This window comes from Oncorhynchus mykiss, chromosome 7 (assembly GCF_057628025.1).
Source record: "Oncorhynchus mykiss isolate SJ-2025 chromosome 7, ASM5762802v1, whole genome shotgun sequence".
In the NCBI taxonomy this organism is placed as follows: domain Eukaryota; kingdom Metazoa; phylum Chordata; class Actinopteri; order Salmoniformes; family Salmonidae; genus Oncorhynchus; species Oncorhynchus mykiss.
The window spans coordinates 34,560,837-34,582,467 of NC_143028.1; the positions used below are offsets into that span (position 1 = coordinate 34,560,837).

Here is a 21,631-nt window from a genome sequence, read left to right on the forward strand (position 1 = left end):
TTTTGCATCTTGCCATAGATTTTCAATAACTCATCCACTTCACTGTCTTCTTGGTAAGCTCCAGTGTAGATTTGGCCTTGTGTTTTAAGTTATTGTCCTGTTGAATGAAGGTTAATTAATATCCTAGTGTCTGGTGGAAAGCAGACTGAAACAGGTTTTCCTCTAGGATCTTGCCTGTGCTTAGCTCTATTCCGTTAATTTTTTTTATCCTGAAAAACTCCCCAGTCCTTAATGATTACAAGCATACCCATAACATGATGCAGCCACCACTACGCTTGAAAATATGGAGCGTGGTACTCAGTCATGTGTTGTATTGGATTTGCCCCAAACATAACACTTTGTACTCAGGACAAAAAGTAAATTGCTTTGCCACATATTTTTTGCAAACATGATGCATGTTTTGAAATAGCTTTATTCTGTGCAGGCTTTCTTCTTTTCACTCCATTAATTAGGTTAGTATTGTGGATTAACCACAATGTTGTTGATCCATCCTCAGTTTTCTCTTATAACAGCCATTAAACTCTGTAACTGTTTGAAAGTCACCATTGGCATCATGGTGAAATCCCTGAGCGATTTCCTTCCTTTCCGGCAACTGAGTTAGGAAGGATGCCTGTATCTTTGTAGTGACTAGATGTATTGATACACCATCCAAAGGGTAATTAAACACTTTACCATGCTCAAAGGGATATACAATGTCTGCTTTTCTTTATTTTTACCCATCTACCAACAGCTGCCCTTCTTGAAACCTCCCTGGTCTTTGTGGTTGAATCTGTCTTTGAAATTCAACGCTTGACTGAGGGACCTTACAGATAATTGTATGTGTGTGGATACAGAGATGAGGTAGTCGTTCAAAAATCGTGTTAAACACAGAGTGAGCCCATGCAACTTATTATGTGACTTGTTAAGCACATTTTTACTGCTGAACTTATTTAGGCTTGCCATAACAAAGGTGTTGAATACTTGTTGACTCAAGACATTTCAGCTTTTCATTTTTAATTAATTTGGAAAACTTTGGAAAAACATCATTCCACTTCGACATCATGGACTATTGTTTGTTCGCCAGTGACAACAACAAAAAATCTCTATTTAAAATATTTTACATTCAGGCTGTAACACAACAAAATATAGAAAAAGTCAAAGGGTTTGAATACTTTCTGAAGGCACTGTACCTACAGTATTTGCCTGCTACTCTATGGCAGTGTATGCAGCCTATTGTCACAGTCATGGTGGGCTTGCACAGTTCACATCTAATTACTGCAGAAAGACATCCGCCTCATCTGCTAGTTCTCTTGTCGTCGTCGTAGTAACCCAGAGCTATGCTTTACTACCCTGGCCTACTCTCCTCGTGGATATGGCTATTGAAGGAATACGCACTCATATTCAATCTGCCATTGAGAACGAGTCAAATTCCATCTCCCTTAGTTGTGTTAACGTGCACTCCTTCTCCACCCCCCATTACACTGTATGGACATTTTACAATATAGTTGAATATAGACAATTGCCGATTGCTATTGAGGTTCCCTCCGCATTCTCGTCCATTACAGCTGCACTATACTGTACAATAGAGGCTATGTATTGGGTGAACCAAAGTCTATCTCCAGCTCTGTCTTATGGTGAGAGGGTTGGACTGTGTTGTTCTGGTAGTGGATAGAGGTCGCATTACACAAACTGACTTCATAAATAAGTCTATTATGACATCCAGAGGACAACTGTACCACCGAATCAGAATGAAGTCATAAGATGTGTCCCACAAATAGAGCCTCTATATTGAGGAATAAAAACAGTCTTTTCATCAATGCTGTTGTGAGCAATTATGCAGACTATGAATGCAGAAGTATATGAATATGTGTATCTGTCCAATAGATAGATGGGTTAGCTGAGATAATCACAAAAACAATTTTATTTTAACTCGGCAAGTCAGTTAAGAACAAATTCTTATTTATAATGATGGCCTACCCCGGACAATTGTGTACCTCCTTATGGGACTCCCAATCACGGCCAGATGTGACTAAGCCTGGATTTGAACCAGGGACTGTAGTGCCACCTCTTGCACTGAGATGCAGTGCCTTAGACTGCTGCACCACTCGGGGAATGCTTCAATGGGGCACAAGTCCGTGTGTTATTTATGTTTTTCATAAAAATTGGAGACGAAATATAGTTAACATGTCAACAATCTTCAAACCCGTCTGTTTGGCCCCATAGTTGCACAAGGGTCAGTTTTGTTGCTAAACAACCAACCCGTCTATAAGAATAGCTATTGTACGATACCATGCCTTAGGGAAGAAACATTTTCTCAAAGAAAGACTGGCACAAAAGCATGTTCCGTAATAAAATACAGTTCTGATCAATGTAACCGCTGCATAATGGAGTAAGATAACCATTTTTGAATAAAACAAAAATACCGACTGTATTATGGCACATAAACAATTGTATGAGACAGAAAATGAAGGGAATACAGATATTTGGCGATTCATTTAAATGTGTGAATTTTTCATGCCCGCTTTCTTTTCTGAGTGGTGACTTTGTTTACATTATCTAATCAAACATCAACCATTTTTTTCTATTCCACGAAGTGGAACACTTACTGTACATAGGTAGACCGTTTTTCATTCTGTCTTGTCATGTAGTTGCCATGTAAATGCGTTTCATCCCCATTGGTATTTACATTTTTATTAACACGCGGGTCAAAACCTTTTAGTCACATGTCTACGATTTCCGACGATACCCCCATCCTTAACGTTTCACACTTTTCACCGATAGTAAAGTCCAGGAGAAAAGATGGTTTGCACAGGTAATCCTACTGTATATATTGTCAGTTTCTCTTTTGAAAGCAATCGGTGAAGTGACAATTAGTTAACAAATGGATTATTCACTTCTCAAATACTGCCAACTGAAAGCTAAACAGAGCTACATTGTCAGGTGGCCGTGGGTTGAGCCTTGGTACTCACAGACAATTAGCTAACTACCGCCTAAATGGGCTGTCTGTCAGGCCTACTGTTCGTCAAATGAAAATTACTCCTGCAAACGCGCACATTTATTTGTTGACATTTTGGTCAAGTTTCCCTTTATTGTACATTTGCAGAGGCCTGTTGATTTTTATTCCCAGTTCCACAAAGAGAAGTAGTCTGGTGTGTGTGTGTGTATGTGTGTGTTACTATTTGCTCTCATGGGCAGTGGGGAGGCGAGTCATGACTCATATGATTCCTTATACTGTCTGAAGTTCTGCCTGTTTTTCTGGCAATATTTGCATTCATAAAACAAAGCTGTTCAATCATTGCAATGTTGTCTCATCAGGGATTATTATGTATAATAATAACTCATTAATTAAGCAGATGTTTTAATTGAGAGTTCCTCGTTTTAAAATAATGTGACACTTAAAATCTCTTGTCCTTAATAAATCTAGGAGGATGTGAATTAAGAACATTTCAGAAACTGCCTCTAGTGGTTCCTACGCAACCACACAGATTCTAAGATGGTGCAGTGCAGACGTGGTTTGTCGTTTCTCGCATGTACATTTAGTATTTTTCTCTTTCCTATTTTTAAATTAAATATACCTCCTGGCAACCAGCCTCACCCAATGTGATACGGAGCCGCTATTTTTTAGACCTTAGCCAGAACCTCCATCAGATGCTAGCCATCAGAAGCTAACCAGCTAATTAGAAACTAGCTATTTAGTCATTGTCAGCCACTGCTAGCGGCCTTTACCTTCTGTACAGACTCCAGCAGATCTGAGCCTGGATAATACTTGCCAGCCTGCCAGTATCGGACTCTTTTTCTCCACTACAATGCCGGACTCTTGCCGTAAGCTCTGAAACATTTCTTCTGATCATCACAGCTAGCCGAGTGGCCCAGCACCAAAGCTAGCTCTGAGCCAGGCCCACCTTCCGGCCTGCTCAGTGATCACTCGGCTACACAGCTGATGCCTCCCGGACTCCACCCCAACACGACTAGAATCCACCACTACTCCACCGGATTCTTGCCGTAAGCTCTGGACCTTTGCATCGGATCATTGCTGCTAGCTTGCTGCTATAGTGGCTAACGCCCCTGTCCAGAAGCTAGCACCAATTAGCTGCAAGCCATGCGCATCTCCCAGCTAGCAAACAAAATTACTACAGCTACAATACCTCTTTCGCCAACTGGCCAGGACCCTTTGTCGACATGGAGCCCCGCCGTTCCACCAGGACTGGTCTGCCTATGTAACTCCAACCGTTGTGCCCTCAACCGGCCTTTGCCGGACGTCGGAGCAGACGCTTCTATTAGCCCCGGCCAGCTAACTTTGAGCGCTGTGTCTCCCGCTTGCTAGCATAGCAATGACTACCCAGCGGCTTCCCTGTTTCATCTATTGCTGTTCACTGGACCCTATGATCACTTGGCTACATAGCTGATGCCTGCTGGACTGTTAATTAATCACAGTACTCCGTTTTGTTTATTTTTGTTTATCTGTCGGCCCTAGCCTCGAACTATTGTGTGTACTTAACTGACCATCTCTGCACATTCATCGCCATTTTACCTGTTGTTGTTGTCTTAGCTGATTAGCTGTTGTTGTCTTAACCGTTGTTGTCTTCGCTAGCGCTCCCAATCAACACTTGTGATTGCTTAATGCCTCGCTTTATGTCCCTCTCAAATGTCAATATGCCTTGTATACTGTTGTTTAGGATAGTTATCATTGTTTTAGTTTACTGCGGAGCAGTATATGCAGTAAACCTACATGCAGTAAACCTCACCCAGCATAACTGCGTCCAGAGATGCAAACTCTCTTATCATCACTCAATGCCTGGGTTTACCTCCACTGTACCCTGAACCTATCCTACCATGCCCAGAAATCTGCTCCTATTATTCTCTGTCCCTAACGCACTAGACAACCTGTTTTGATAGCCTTTAGCCGTACCCTCATCCTACTCCTCCTCTGTTCCTAGGCTGATGTGGATGTTAACCCAGGTCCTGCGTGTCCCCAGGCACTCTCATTTGTTGACTTCTGTAAATGAAAAAGCCTTGGTTTCATGCATGTTAACATCTGAAGCCTACTCCCTAAATTTGTTTTACTCACTGCTTTAGCACACTCCAACAACCCTGATGTCCTTGCCGTGTCTGAATCCTGGCTTAGGAAGGCCACCAAAATTCTGAGATTTCCATCTCGAACTGCAACATTTTCCATCAAAATAGAACTGCAAAAGGGGGAGGAGTTGCAATCTACTACAGAGATAGCCTGCAAAGTTCTGTCATACTTTCCTGGTCTGTGCCCAAATAGTTCGAGCTTCTAATTTAAAAAAAATAATCTCTCCAGAAATAAGTCTCTCACTGTTATAGACCCCCCTCAGCTCCCAGCTGTGCCCTGGCCACCATATGTGAATTGATTGCCCCCCATCTATCTTCAGAGTTCGTTCTGTTAGGTGACCTATACTGGGATATGCTTAACACCCCGGCAGTCCTACAATCTAAGCTAGATGTCCTCAATCTCACACAAATTATCAAGGAAAACACCAGGTACAATCCATAAACGTGGGCACCCTAATAGATATTATCCTGACACACTTGCCCTCCAAATACACCTCTGCTGATTTCAATCAGGATCTCCGCGATCACTGCCTCATTGCCCGCATCCGCTATGGGTCCACGGTCAAACGACCACCCCTCATCACTGTCAAATGCTCCCTAAAACACTTCTGCGAGCAATCCTTTCTAATCGACCTGGAAGGATATTGACCTCATCCCGTCAGTTGAGGATGCCTGGTCGTTCTTTACAAGTAATTTCCTCACCATCTTAAATAAGCATGCCCCTTTAAAAAATGTAGAACTAAGAACAGATGGTTCACTCCACACTTGAATGCCCTCGACCAGCACAAAAACATCCTGGGGCGGACTGCGCTAGCATCGAATAGTCCCCGCGATATGCAACTTTCAGGGAAGTCAGGAACTAATACACGCAGTCAGTTAGAAAAGCAAAGGCTAGCTTTTTCCAACAGAAATTTGCATCCTCTAACTCCAAAAAGTTTTGGAATACTGTACAGTCCATGGAGAATAAGAGCACCTCCTCCCAGCTGCCCACTGCACTGAGGCTAGGTAACACTGTCACCACGATAAATCCACGATAATCGAGGATTTCAACAAGCATTTCTCTACGGCTGGCCATGCTTTCCTCCTGGCTACCCGAACCTCGGGCCAAAAGCTCCGCACCCCCCGCAGCTACTTGCCCAAGCCTCCCAGCTTCTCCACCCAAATCCAGATAGCAGATGTTCTGAAAGAGCTGCAAAACCTGGACCCCTATAAATCAGCCGGGATAGACAATCTGGACCCTCTCTAAAATTATCGGCCGCCATTGTTGCAACCCCTATTACCAGTCTGTTCAACCTCTCTTTCGTATCGTCCGAGATCCCAAAAGACTGGAAAGCTGCCGCGGTCATCCTCCTCTACAGGGCGTGACACTCTAGACCCAAACTGTTACAGACCTATATCCATCCTGCCCTGCCTTTCTAAAGTCTTCGAAAGCCGAGTTAATAAACAGATCACTGACCATTTCGAATCCCACCGTAACTTCTTCGCTGTGCAATCTGGTTTCCGAGCTGGTCACGGGTGCACCTCAGCCACGTTCAAGGTACTAAACGATATCATAAACGTCATCGATAAAAGACAGTACTGTGCAGCCGTCTTCATCGACCTGGCCAAGGCTTTCAACTCTTGTCAAACACCGTATTCTTATCGGCAGACTCGGCAGCCTTGGTTTCTCAAATGACTGCCTCGCCTGGTTCACAAACTACTTCTCAGACAGAGTTCAGTGTGTCAAATCGAAGAGCCTGTTGTCCAGACCTCTGGCAGTCTCTATGGGGGTACCACAGGGTTCAATTCTCGGGCCGACTCTTTTCTCTGTACATATCAACAATGTCGCTCCTGCTGCGGGTGATTCCCTGATCCACCTCTACGCAGACGATACCATTCGGTATACATCTGGCCCTTCTTTGAACACTGTGTTAACAAACCTCCAAATGAGCTTCAATGCCATACAACACTCCTTCTGTGGCCTCTAACTGCTCTTAAACGCTAGTAAAACTAAATGTATGCTTTTCAACCGTTCGCTGCCCGCACCCGCCCGCCCGACTAGCATCACTACTCACTACCTCCGACTTAGAATATGTGGACAACTATAAATATCTAGGTGTCTGACTAGACTGTAAACTCTCCTTCCAGACTCATATTAAACATCTCCAATCCAAAATTAAATCTAGAATCGGCTTCCTATTTCGCAACGAAGCCTCCTTCACTCACGCCGCCAAACATACCCTCGTTAAACTGACTATCCTACCGATCTTCGACTTCATTGATGTAATTTACAAAATAGCCTCCAACACCCTACTCAGCAAACTGGATGCAGTCTATCACAGGGCCATCCGTTTTGTCACCAAAGCCCCAACCACCCACCACTGCAACCTGTATGCTCTCGTCGGCTCGACCTCGCTACATATTCGTCGCCAGACCCAATGGCTCACATCAGCTATCTGAGCAGCTAACAGATCACTGTAGCTGTACATAGCCCATCTGTAAATAGCCCATCCAATCTACCTACCTCATCCTCATATTGTTTTTATTTACTTTTCTGCTCTTTTGCACACGAGTATTTCTACTTGCACATCATCATCTGCACATCTATCACTCCAGTGTTAATTTTGTAAATTGTAATTACTTCGCTACTATGGCCTATTTATTGCCTTACCTCCTCATGCCATTTGCACACACTGTATATAGACTTTCTTTTTTTATATTGTGTTATTGACTGTATGCTTGTTTATTCCATGTGTTTTTGTTTGTGTCGCACTGCTTTGATTTATCTTGGCCAGGTCGCAGTTGTAAATGAGAACTTCTCAACTAGCCTACCTGGTTAAATAAAGATTAAATATATATATTTTAAATTGCAAACATGTAAACACCAGAGCTGGGAATTGCCCGGGACCTCACAATATGATACTATATGTATTGTCATTCTTACCATTGATACCATTTGACACTGTAATTTTATTTCGATTTGATGTTCCAAACATACTGCTCAGTATATGTCTGCTGCAGAGAGACAAGCGAGAGCATGAGAAAATTCGATTTGATCAGTCGTGGAAATAAAAGTGATGAAAACATGTTGGCTCACTATTTAAAAAGAATATGGAGAACAAGCTATCGGATGAAAAATACCAGAGTTTTAGCTGGAGGTACAGCCGACTAGCTCTAGCTAACGCTACATAGCAAAGGTACTTTTTTTTCTTATTTTTCTAAACAAATTGAGTCAAAGTATCTATATAATATTTTCCCAAAATAATATTGCAATATGTAATTGTATCGATTTTCCCCCGATCACTATTAAACACACATACACACGAACAACAGACTGTCAATGTTCAGAATGGGATTGTTGACTGACAATGTTTACTTGTCTCTAAGCCTGACGAACACGAGGGTTCGACGCCCCGTCCGTATAAACTAATAAGGCACGGAGAACAAATGAGATCATACAAATGTGTCCATTAACAAAATATGTCTTTAACTTGGCTAGCTGGTATGTCAACAAAATATCGGTTACCTCTATGTGACTAGCTGGACCGCTCATTGACTGGCTTGTTCATACAAAAATAGTATATCAATGAACAGATTCCAAACAACAAAAATAATATTTGTGACAGAGCTGTGTTGTTTAAATCAGTCTCTGGGCTCTATGATTCAGGGCAGAGCTCACTGTCATTAGCCTTGAACCCCCTGGGAGCAATCGCTAGATACAGTCAAAGTAGTGGCCTAATAATCTCAAACCATCCAGTCCCATCTTCAATTACCGGCCATCTCAACATGTTTTTTGTTAGAGTGGACCAGAGAAGAGCTGACCCTTTCAGGGGCCTGCAGAGAAACAGACCCCCAAAATGAGCGTTCTATGAAACCATAGCGAGGGTATGGGACTTGAAATTGGCAATTTAATAGGGCAGGGATTGGACACAATTGAAATTGAGGTCACTGATTCAGCAGCTGATGCACAAACTGAAGTACAGTGGGATATGTGCCAGCCATGTATGACTGTCAGAGAAAGACAAGGTTTGGGCGGGATATTTGGTTCTTGGTCCTAATCTGTGCTGTTGTTTCTGATCAATGTCAAAGCCAATTAACCCAACACACTAATCTAATGCACTCAGCTGGGATGATGACATTCATAGCCAGAGGCCAAAAAAAAAGCACAGTAGGCAATCCAGGGATCAACCTATATCACTGGTCAGTATAAAACCTGACTGAAAAATTACGTGAAAAAGAGCGATATCCTGTTCAAAATGTGCTGTGTTTAGTCCATTATACCTACACATCATATCATCTCTATCCACCTGGTTGTAAACAAAGAGGTAGTCGTTCTACTGAGATACCCACGGGAGAGGGAGAGAGAGAGGCCCAGCCATGGCCATTTTCTTTCCCATAGCAGACAGTGTGGGCACCATCTGCCAATGGCCACGGATGAATGGGGCTGGGAGGAGGCTAAATATGTGTCTCACAGTGGGCTGAAAATGGATTAAATATGGCTTGGTTTATTTCCCAGCTCCTATTTACTGGAACTATTCACCGATATCCCTGCATGGAGCATACAGAGGGCTACACAATCACTAAGGGCATACATAGCTGGTTAGTAGACCCGCTGCAGCAGACTAGCTGAGATGGAATAGAGATCAGCGTGTCACTGGCTAGACCTGGGTTTTCTTTTTTTCTTTCATACCATTGAACAGCCAGTGCTAGATAGTGATGGGGGAAAAAATCAACACAGTTATATATTGCAATATTACTTGGACGATATTATATCTAAACTTTGACTCCCAAGTAACAATTTGCTGGCAATTCCCAGCCCTAGTGCTCTAGGAAACAACCTTACACACACAATCATGACATCATGCTTCACATGCCAGAGACAGCGTAGCCAGTAGGATGTTCAAAACAATAACCTACATGCATTGCAAACAACGGAGGTATTGTCTACCACCACCCGTCGTGTGATCCAAACCCCTGCTTCACAATAATGTGGAAACAACTTTAAATCAAAACGCAAAAGCTGGGGCGGCATTCAAGAGAAAGCGTTTCAAATGCATGCAATGTGAACACTGAGAGACGGTGTAAAAAACGTAGAGGCTTTTTTCTGAATCGATGCTGGGCCAGATTAGCTCCATTCAGGGACAATGAAGTCTGCAGCAGCAAGCAGGTGTTAGCGACAGCTGTAGTAAGGGGGCGTGCTGACTGCGCGAGGCATCGAGAGGAGACAGTGAGGAGAGAGGGGCGTTTCTATTTGTTGTGCTGTGGAAAGCAACAGGCTCGACAGGCAGGGAAAAGGTTCCGCTTGGTTTTACTCACCCAGCATCTGGCTGAAGAGAAGCTGCTCCAGGTCACCAAGGACAGTCACTACCAGCTCTGGATCCACCTTGAGGAAGGACTGGCTCCCATCCCCTTGGCCCTTGGCCCCTGCCTCCCCAGAAGCTCCCGCCACTTGCTTCTTGTTGACAGCCTTGGCCTTGCTGGAGAGGATCTCATCATCAGATTTTCCATCCTCAGGGGCCTTACTCAGGGGCTTCACCTCTGCATAGGGACCCCTAGGGATCCGGCTCTGACCGGGTCTGACCAGGCCAGAAGGAGCCGCCAGTGGGCTGAAGGGTTTGGGTTTGCCCTGGAAGAGAGAGTGCTCTGACTTGGAGAGGTTGCGTGAGAGTGGCGCGCCACCTCCTCCGCCACTGCCACCCCCTCCTGCCAGCTTGGGCTTGCCGGTCTTGAGATGCCCCGCTCCAGGCTTGGCCATGTCATCACACCACTTGGGCTCGTAGAGGTGCATCTTCTTCTCTGCATCGGTGAGCACGGCCAGGTTGGTCAGGGACCTCTGCTTGCGAAGGTTGGAGGACACAGGCAGCCGCCCTTCAGAGCTACCTGCACGGTACACCCTCAGTTCCCCTCGCTGGGCACTCTGGGGCATCCCCGACTTGCCCCTCTTGGCTGCCACGCCAACAGCTTTGCCCTCTGCTTGGCCGTACGTTTTGGTACTTTCCGCCCGTTCCATCTTTAAATCTCCTTCTCTGCCTCTTTTCACACTACTTCTGAGCATGCCTCCTGCATGAGAGCATTGAGAAAAGCATCAGCGAGGAGAAAAAAATAGTATTCCTCTCGGTCCCCTTGTCCTTGTCAAGAGAAAACAGAAAAAGGCAACCACAACACAGTTCTTGGATCTTTGGTCCTTTTTTCAGACAGATTATAATTATTTTCCTCTCCTCCTTCCCCCTCTCTGTCCTCATGACAGACTCTCCCTTCTTTCCTCTCCTTTCTTTCCTTGTCCTCTCTCTCTCTCTCGTTCTCCCTGGCTCCGTTTTCTACTCCTCCCTTCAGCAGAGCCTCCTGCCGCTGAAGCGCGCAGCAGCAGAATGACAGTAGCAGCAGACGCAACAACAGCCCCTCCCCCCTCCTCCCTCTCTCATCCTATGTACCATTTAAAGACACTTTGCTCTGCCTCAGCAGCATGTGTGAAATGTAAAGGGAGCGATGAGAAATGATAAGCTTGGCATTTTTAAAACTGGACAGCATAATGATTTTTTTTGTTTTTATCACAGGCATGTTTTCACACGCCCTCGCCTCTCTCAATCCCTTTGTTCTTCCCCTCCCCCCTCCCTTCACCTCTTGGGTCAGGCACGTTCATCGCACACACAATTATGCATGATTTGCCTGTGTGCTGGGGAAATGGATTGTGCAGTCAGACACATTTAGGCATGTCGTTTACTCAGTGCACAAAATGAACAGGGTTAACAGCCCGTGAGGAAAGCTGTGTCCAAAAGCCCACAACAACTGGAACATCCAACTTAGCAGTTTATCCTGTCTGAGCTGCCTTATTACCTAACTCTAACCCTGATTTAATCATATGCTTAAATCTACTGAGTGTTATTGACTTTTTACTTAAATGGAACCAGCCCAATGATGTGTGTACAGAAGAACAATGCTGTCCAATAAGTTTCAAAGTGTGTCAATACCGTATTTTCACATATATATATATATATATATATATATATATCAGTGTAAGTATACACTATGACTGTACAAACATAATTTGGAAGTCATAATTTACTATTGGCATTAACATCTAGAAGAAAATCAGAATGAGTTTTTTGCCAACAAAAGGGCTTTATTACAGACAGAAGCACCCTCAGATTTGGAGGTTCTGGGCTGCCGTGGTTACACATGGTCTGCTGTTGTGAGGCGGGTTGGACGTACTGCCAAATTCTCTAAATCGACGTTGGAGGTGGCTTATGGTAGAGAAATGGACATTCAATTCTCTGGCAACAGCTCTGGTGGATATTCCTGCAGTTAGCATGCCAATTGCATGCTCCCTCAAAACTTAAGACAACTGTGGCATTGTGTTGCGTGACAAAACTGTCCGCAGCACAAGGTACACCTGTGTAATCATCGTGCTGTTTAATCAGATTATTGATATGCTACACCTGTCAGGTGGATGGATTATCTTGACAAAGGATAAATGCTCACTAACAGGGATGTAAACAAATTTGTGAAATACATTTGAGAAAAATACACTTTTTGTGCATGGGACATTTCTGGGATCATTTATTCAGTTTATGAAACCAGAACTTTACATGTTCCATTTATATTTTTGTTCAGGGTACTAAGAAATGAAATGGTGGAATGGTAATTACAGTTAACCTATTTATTCATTTTTCAATAAATTCAATAAAACAAGTGCAACTAGGCGCCATTTGATACCACAATTTCCTATTGAATACTAGGAAAATACTGTAAAATAAAGTGCTAGCACACTTTGGAAAGAGCTGCAAGCAGCATAAGCACTAAACCCAGGTAACAGCATCCAACCCAGACTCATAATGTCTTATAGTATGTAAGTATAGCACTGGAATTACTGCAAAATGACTGTCTGCTTCACCCCCTCCCCTTAGAACAAGTGGACATTCATTGACTCTAAATACTGCATGAGGGCTGCTATACCAGCTTGGTGGCTTTCTGTTCACACATACAACAGAGATAGGAAATACATGCCTGTTTATTAACCTCTATACCTTCTATTACAGTAAAATAGTACAATATAGTGTGCATACATACTGTATGCACAATTATGTGTGTTGACATACAGTATGTGTGTAATGTGCCAGCTTGAGAAATCAAGAAATAATTTCTAGGTTGTGCTCAAAAGCAATGAAACACAATTTCTCTTAACCAGGAGAACCAAACACCTTTTGGGAACACTATGGTTCACTTTGCTTTGATGCAATACAACGGACTAGTTTGTTACGATGCCTCAAGGGCCATTTCTCACTGCTCTCCCACCGTGTGCCTACACACTCCACTGGCCTGATATGTGGGTCCCGGGGCACCTGGGGTTCTTCTGAGACCCATGGAGTCATTTGATGTGGCTTAGCGAGGGGGACTGAAAACAATGTCATCTTTTGTTCTTGCTTGTCACAAGCGATGCCCCCATGCTGAGTTGAGTCCATTGATGATGACCTCACTCCCAAGCTGCTCTGACAAGCTTGTTTCCTGTTGTGTAGATATTTGTGGATGGGAAAAAGTTGATCACAATATTTTGAAAATATTTTTGTATGAGCATATTTATGAAATGTAGCTGGAAATATTGCAATTGCATCAAGTCATTTCTGCCTGAGCAACCCTACTGTATAACCAACATATCAACTGTGCATAAGTCCTTATAAAGAGAATGTTAGCTTACAAAAGACCACACAAAGTATCATAACGTACTCAGCCAATGATACGGCGAACCCATTTCCTGACTGTTCTCAACTGATTTAATGAACTAGGGGAGAGACAACCTTCCTCAGGAGAGATGAGGGTGAAACAGCATCCAGCCGCTGCTTTCCCACAGATCTGGAGACAATTCCGAATGTACTGGCCAGCAGTGTGTGTGTGTGTGTGTGTGTGTGTGTGTGTGTGTGTGTGTGTGTGTGTGTGTGTGTGTGTGTGTGTTTACATGTGTGTCTGGTTGTGTGTGCATGTCTATGAGTAAAAAGGCTATGAGGGGATAGCTCCACAGCTGCCAGTAGTAAATTTCCCTGGACAATCTGTGTAATCATTTTGTGGCGACTCAGCTGCTATGGGGTGCTGCAACATATGATGATGCAACACATAAAAGATGTAGAGGAACGTCCAAATGTTCTCACCCAGTGTGCGTGTGCGTGTGCGTGATATCATTGATATCCTACCATAAAAATGCATCTTGTTTAAATCACTAATTCAATAATTTTGCTGAATGTTCCACTGTATTGTTCCTGGACAAACCGACCAAAAATGTCAAAATGTTTACAGGCTGTTTCAACAGAAGTCATTCTTAATGAGCAACTGAATGCAAAAAAAAACGTATATTGTTAAAAATGGCCTATGTGGCATTGATATTAGTCAGAAACATTTATTCCACTGGAAAAATGTGCTAAAAAGTGCAAGTAGGATAACATTGGTCATGAAGTCAGTATTTTCCAAAAACAGAGTTGTGTAAGATTTATGTAACTGAGGTCATCACGATTTACACAAGCGTTGGTTTTGGATTACAATCATGCCCACTTGCCCATGCTGTTTGAACTCTATGCAATCGTATAGCAGAACCTGACCGTGAGACAAACCTGCCCCCATTACGCAGCTCCTTAGGCTTGTTTACTTAAGACAACATGTCGCCAAAGTTCTGTTGAAAGAACACTTGGCCCCTAAACCCTTTATGGAGTGGCCACTTGTTGATGCGTTTGATAGTGATCACTCGAGTCTGCCACTGTTTTGGACAAAATGAGAATTGAGACGATACGCACTTGAATCCCAACTGCCACAATAGAAAAAAAAACATTCGAGAGAATCGTCTGTGCTGCCACGACCTGTTTTGTAATATGATTCGCTATGAAATACTCCCAGATATGCGCTTTTTTTTTTTACTTGAGAAATACTGCACCAAACACCTTAGCAAGACTTAGCAAAACTGCGCTCCTCGGCGATCTCCTCAGTGAAAACTTCAAACTTAATAACAGATTCCTTGATGAATCTTAGATTCATTCGGACTACTTTGACGAAGAGGTAGTGGCTATGTTGTTGCTACTCCAGAAGGACAAACAACAGTAACTGCCACGGTACGATATGGGGAACATAATACACCCAAATCGAACCACACCCCCAAGACCAAGACCCCCAAAATGAGCACCAGAAAAAATAATTGGTGCATTCAGCCCCCTTCTGAGTGTCATTACTCACAGTCAATGCTGGCATAACTGCAACCAGCACAGCAATCAGATCAGAGTTACATATCCTTTCTTTCTTTAGATTGCTTGTTTGCTTGTTTTGTTTCGCTAATGAAATCACACACTGATTACACTGATGAAGTCACACAGAGAGCATTTATCCATATGAAATAAACAGATAACCCGAGCATCCCTCTCTCCCTCATCAATAGTGTCTAGGACACAGTGACAGGTTGGAAGTGGCCCCCCAGGGCTGTCCCGGGGGGATGAGAGGCACTCCCTGACAGGAGGCGATAGTTGATCCCCAGATCAAATCACTGGGTCCCTCAGTTGGCATCTGTCCATTCGGCCCTGAAGACCACTCAACCATGCAACCTGCCACCACCCTCTCTCAGAGGAATAAAGTCAGGGGCGGCCACAGCCTCTCTAAGTCATCACAATAATTAAGAGACTACTTTGAAGGCTTTTATAGTGAACGTAGTTTTATGAGGTACTTTTCTCATTATCCGTGCACTGGGTGTTCCTAAACAGTACTAATCAGTACAAAACTTGGACACAATGCCCCCCTATCTTTGTTACATTACCAGTGACCTTTGCATTCTCCTCTTAGGCCTATGGTAATTGTAGGTTAACATTGTGGTTTGTTGTAGATAGGAATGTTTGTAAATGGATAATAATGGCAGAATGACTATTCTCTAATTGTCAACCATTAAGTAACTTCTTACTAAACATTTTCACAGACATGAACAGCATTTTCACAGACATGTCACTGTGAAGTCAAAAAAGCTCCTATTCAACATTTGATGATGCGAAACGTACAAACACCTGCTGTGCTTGTCTTTCTACGATGACATATGACTAAAACAGGCAGTGAAGTTTAAAGTTAAGAGTGGCTTTTTAAGCCGTTTTCATCTTTTGTACGGGATTTGAGAGTGATTTTTAACAGTCAGGAAAACGTGTTTTCCCACATGTGTATTTATGAAAAGCTGTACTGACAAGACAGCAGCAGTGCCATCCAGTCGTGACAAACTGCTGGAGGAGATCCTAGATCCTGATGTATCAAACAGGTGGAGCAATGAAGCTTTTACTGTACTGTACATTAGCAGTCACTGTAGTGAGAACTAGTGACAGGGGCTGAGTTGGGCATATTAACAGTAGACTATTATAATATAGACTTCATATGCTGTATGTGTCTGGCAGTCTGCCCTGTTGACTGAAAAACAACTGCATGTTGTATACAGTATCATATTTCGCCGTATTGCCACGACTGACAAAAAAATACAGGGGGTGATTAAAATGTTAGTAATGTGGCGATGTGTTGTTTTCGTGTCGTATGTTGAATAATGTAAAACATCATGTTGAATTGACTTTAGCCAACTTTAGGTCTTCTCCATGAAGATTTTCTCTACCTGCAAGACAATGGGTCATAAATGTAAAAAACTTCACACCTACAGTGGGGCAAAAAAGTATTTAGTCAGCCACCAATTGTGCAAGTTCTCCCACTTAAAAAGATGAGAGAGGCCTGTAATTTTCATCATAGGTACACTTCAACTATGGCAGACAAAATGAAAAAAAAAATGTGTCTGTCATAGTTGAAGTGTACCTATGATGAAAATTACAGGACTCTCATCTTTTTAAGTGGGAGAACGTGCACAATTGGTGGCTGACTAAATATTTTTTTGCCCCACTGTAGGTGAAGATTCCATGTGACCTCCCTGGACTAGAAAAGCTCTCTATCTATCCCTGGAGCTCTCGTATCCTCCTCTCTGCCCCGCTCTGGGCTCAGCTACTTCTCAAGGGAGGGAAATTATCTTTAGGGAAATAGTACCCAGGGGGTAAAGTACATTTTAGGGAGAAAGTACCTATTCAGTACCGGAATTGAGACTTGTGTGTCCCAGTCTTCATATTACTTTTGCTTTGGTCTTTCAACAACATGGTAGGAAACAGCGCAATAGCCGATCTGAAAAGGTACAAATCTGTAATTCTGCCTCTGAGCAAGGCACTGTTCCCCGGGCGCCAAAGACGTGGATGTCGATTAAGGCAGCCCCCGGCATGTCTCTGATTCAGAGGGGTTGGGTTAAATGCGGAAGACACAGGCATTCAGTTGTTCAACTGACTAGGTATCCCCATTTCCCTTTCCCTTTTCTAACTGCAACATGAATAGGTTATATCACTAGCCTATATCCAAGGTACCCATCACCCCTAATCTTCCTCGGATGCACTCATAAATGTTCTTCTACTCACAGAATGTTTCTAAGATATGAAGATATGATTCTCGATCATTGGTCAAACAACCAATCATGCAGTGACTCGTTGTTTAGATATTCTTCACACCACTCCAAACAAACTGAACTAAGGTGGTAAATGCACCAGAGTTCGGAAAAACCACTCCAAACCAGTTCGATGTGAAAGCCCCCTTAGTCCCAGAAAAAGGCAGAAGACTTTAGAGAGCTAGTTATTGCCTAAACACTAGCGCACTGTCACGCCCTGACCTTAGAGAGACGTTTTATTTCTCTATTTGGTTAGGTCAGGGTGTGATTTTGGGTGGGCATTCTATGTTGTGAATTTCTATGTTGGCCTGATATGGTTCCCAATCAGAGACAGCTGTTTATCGTTGTCTCTGATTGGGGATCATATTTAGGCAGCCCTTTTTCCCACTTTCTGGTGTGGGATTTTGTCTACATTTAGTTGCCTGAGGGCACAACAGTAGCTTCACGTTTCGTTTGGTTATTTGTTGTTTTTGTACAGTGAGTTTCGGTTTATTAAAATTATGTGGAACTCTACTCACGCTGCGCCTTGGTCTCATCATTACGACGAGCGTGACACACACTTAAGCTTACTGTGTGCTTCCCAGTCGAAACTGTCAAGGCTCAGGAGAAGACCCAGATGCAGACAGTTTCGAAGTAACAAAGGTTTATTACAATGACGGGGGACAGACAAATGACAGGTCAAGGGCAGGCAGAGGTCAGTAATCCAGAGCAGAGTCCGAAAGGTACAGAACGGCAGTCAGGCTCAGGGTCAGGGCAGGCAGAGGTCAGTAATCCAGGGTGGTGTGCCATGGTACAGAACAGCAAGCAGGCTCAAGGTCAGGGCAGGCAGAATGGTCGAAGAGAACTAAAAAACAGGAACTATAGAAAGACAGGAGCACGGAAAAACGCTGGTAGGCTTGACAAAACAAAACTAATTGGCAACAGACAAACAGAGAACACAGGTATAAATGCACTGGGGATAATGGTGAAGATGGGCGACACCTTTAGGGGGGTGGAGACAAGCACAAAGACAGGTGAAACAGATCAGTCGTGTGACAGAAGCAAGTTTGTGTATACAGTATATTATATTTTGTGACGTTTTTGTATGTTTTTGTATGTTTTTGTTTGTTTTGTATGTTTTGTAAGTTGTCTTGAGGCTAGTCGAAGTTCGGTAGCCGAGTCCGTTGCACCCTTTCGTCAGGGATTGGTCAACAGTAGGGATTATTCAATTAAGTGTTTGTTGTCATTCAACAACAGACAACTAGTTTTCATGTGCATTTTTTCGCTTGAGAAATACTGCACCAAACATATTAGTTAGATGTAAAATTGTGCGACTAAGACCTCTGCCAAAACGTAAAATGTGAATTTCACACATTAATTCAGACTATAAAACAGTAATGTTGTTGCTTCTTGTTTTCCAAGTGTAGGTATTTTAAGGGAGTATGTGAGCACAGACATTCACTCCACCTAACCGAGCTCTGATAGGAGCAAACCGAACCTATGCATGCGGATGCCTAAGCTAACCTTCTTCAAGGAAAGAAGAAGACAGTCAGAGCACAGCCTCCGGAACTCAATGAATTAGCCAAAAGACAGAGCAACCAGGAACACAATCCTGAGGAGACAAGAAGAGAAACAATCACAAGGATACTCAGGACAAGAAAGGCTACACAGCCATCTTCCCCTTTGTTCTTTTCTATGTGGCCTGAGCAACAGACTTTGCTCATTCACTGAGTATGACATCTTAATATTCTGATATATCGAGGTCTTTACTTCGCATCTTTCACCCTGTTCCCTACCCTTTTTCATGATCATTCTCATTATGTTTGTAAATATTTGGATTACTTTCTATATAATTGATGTATAATGGAATTATGTTGTCTTCTTACTCTGGAAGAAGTGAGCTCAAATTGACGAGTAAAGAACTCATACCTTCAGATAAACCCAATTATATCACCAGGTTATTGTTGAACTAACACATAAGTCAGGTCTTCATAGAAGACCAATTTTGTCCAATAACAGGCTGGTGCTCCGATTTCATAGTAATAACTGGACACACTTCACTACGTCAGCATTAACACAATCCAGACTGTGCATTGTCAGGGTATTGCCACACAACTCAGTGGTGTGGGAAGGCTGGAGGGAGTGACTTAAACCGCTGAGGTGTGCGGTAATTACCTAGCAACGCACAGACGGGGGTGTGTTAATGTGCTTATAAAAAAAATGGATTGAAACATTTTATTTGTGAGAATTCCCTCTGAAAACGACTGTTTGTCGCTAAAAAAGCCGGCAGTTTCTGGTTGCAGCAGTGTGGTTAATTTCTGACATGAATGTATCCCCCACAACTTCTCTGACTGTTGCCATGTCACTAAGCGACATACAACAAGTTATGTCGATGATGACAGAACGATAATATTGGCCTCAGTATGCCTTAGTAGTAATGCCATAACTGCTACATACTCACTTGGCTAGCCAGCTATAGAGTAGCAGGGACAATTAGCTGCCTCTTCCTCTCTGCTGGTTGTTACACTAACTAGTGCGCTAACATTAGCTAGCTACCTACAGTACAGCAGAGTCACATCAGAGACTAGACAGCAGAAATGAGAACAAACTACATCTTCCTAGCTATAGTGCCTTCAGATAGTATTCATACCCCTTGATTTATTCCACATTTTGTTGTGTTACAGCCTAAATTCAAAATTGATTAAATATATGTTTATTTCTCACCCGTATAACACAAAGCCCAATAATGACAACATAAAAACTAAATACAGGAATATCTCATTTACTGTACATAGGTATCGACACGCCTCAGTCATTACATTTTAGAAACACCTTTGGCAGCGATACAGCTGTGAGTCTTTCTGGGTAAGTCTCTAAGAGATTTGCACACCTGGATTGTGCAATATTTGCACATTATTCTTCTTAAAATTCCTCAAGCTCTGTCAAGTTGGTTGTTGATCATTGCTACACAGTCATTTTCAAGTCTTGCCAAAGATCTTCAAGCCGATTTAAGTCAAACCTGTAGCTAGGCCACTCAGGAACATGCAATGTTGTCTCGGAATCAACTCCAGTGTATATTTGGCCTTGTGTTATAGGTTATTGTCATGCTGAAAGGGAATTTGTCTCCCAGTGTCCGTTGGAATGCAGACTGAACCAGGTTTTCCTCTAGGATTTTGCTTGTGATTAGCTCTGTTCCATTTCTTTTTACTCCTTGGTCCTTGTCGATGACAAGCGTAACGATAATATGATGCAGCCACCACCATCCTCTCCGGCAACTGAGTTAGGAAGGACGCCAGTATCTTTGAAGTGACTGGGTGTACTGGTACACCATCCAAAGTGTGATTATTAACTTCTCCATTCTCAAAGGGAAAGTCATTGCTTTTTTATTTATTTAACTAATCTACCAATAGGTGCCCGTCTTTGCTAGGCATTGGAAAATATCACTGTTTTTTGTTTGAATCTGTGTTTGAAATTCCCTGCTCGACTGAGGGACCTTACAGATACTTGTATATGTGGGGTACAGAGATAAGGAAGTCATTCCAAAATCATGTTAAAGACAATTGCAACTAATTATGAGACTTGTTAAGCCACTTTTTACTCCTGAACTTATTTAGGCTTGCAATAACAATGGGGGTTGAATACTTATTGACTTAAGACATTTCAGCTGTTCATTTTGTATTAATTTGTACAGTTGAAGTCAGAAGTGTACATACACCTTAGCCAAATACATTTAAACTCAGTTTTTCACAATTCCTGACATTTCATCCTAGTAAAAAAACCCTGTTTTAGGTCAGTTAGGCTCACCACTTTATTTTAAGAATGTGAAATGTCAGAATAACTGGAGAGAGAATGATTTATTTCAGCTTTTATTTCTTTCATCACATTCCCAGTGGATCAGAAGTTTACATACACTCAATTAGTATTTGGTAGCATTGCCTTTCAATTGTTTAAATTGGGTAAAATGTTTTGGGGTAGCCTTCCACAAGCTTCCCACAGTAAGTTGGGTGAATTTTGGCCCATTCCTCCTGACAGAGCTGGTGTAACTGAGTTAGGTTATAAGGCCTCCTTGCTCACACATGCTTTTTCAGTGCTGCCACAAATGTTCTATGGGATTGAGGTCAGGGCTTTGTGATGGCCACTCCAACACTTTGA

The 21,631-nt window shown here is 42.8% G+C and overlaps 1 protein-coding gene across 19 annotated transcripts in view; it reads right to left on the minus strand.

The window, feature by feature from the left end:
• LOC110527741 (neuron navigator 1) overlaps positions 1 to 21,631 on the minus strand; it is a 138,195-nt gene that overhangs the window by 74,973 nt on the left and 41,591 nt on the right. For 13 of the 19 annotated variants that reach the window (XM_090240752.1, XM_090240754.1, XM_090240750.1 and 10 more), the window contains exon 4: positions 10,351 to 11,094. The exons of 4 other annotated variants lie outside the window; for them this stretch is intronic. In XM_090240752.1, the coding sequence (XP_090096878.1) occupies positions 10,351 to 11,094 (744 nt within the window). Of the gene's footprint in view, positions 1 to 10,350; positions 11,408 to 21,631 lie in introns of those variants that run through there. 2 more of the 19 variants (XM_090240758.1, XM_090240757.1) reach the window with 1 other exon arrangement.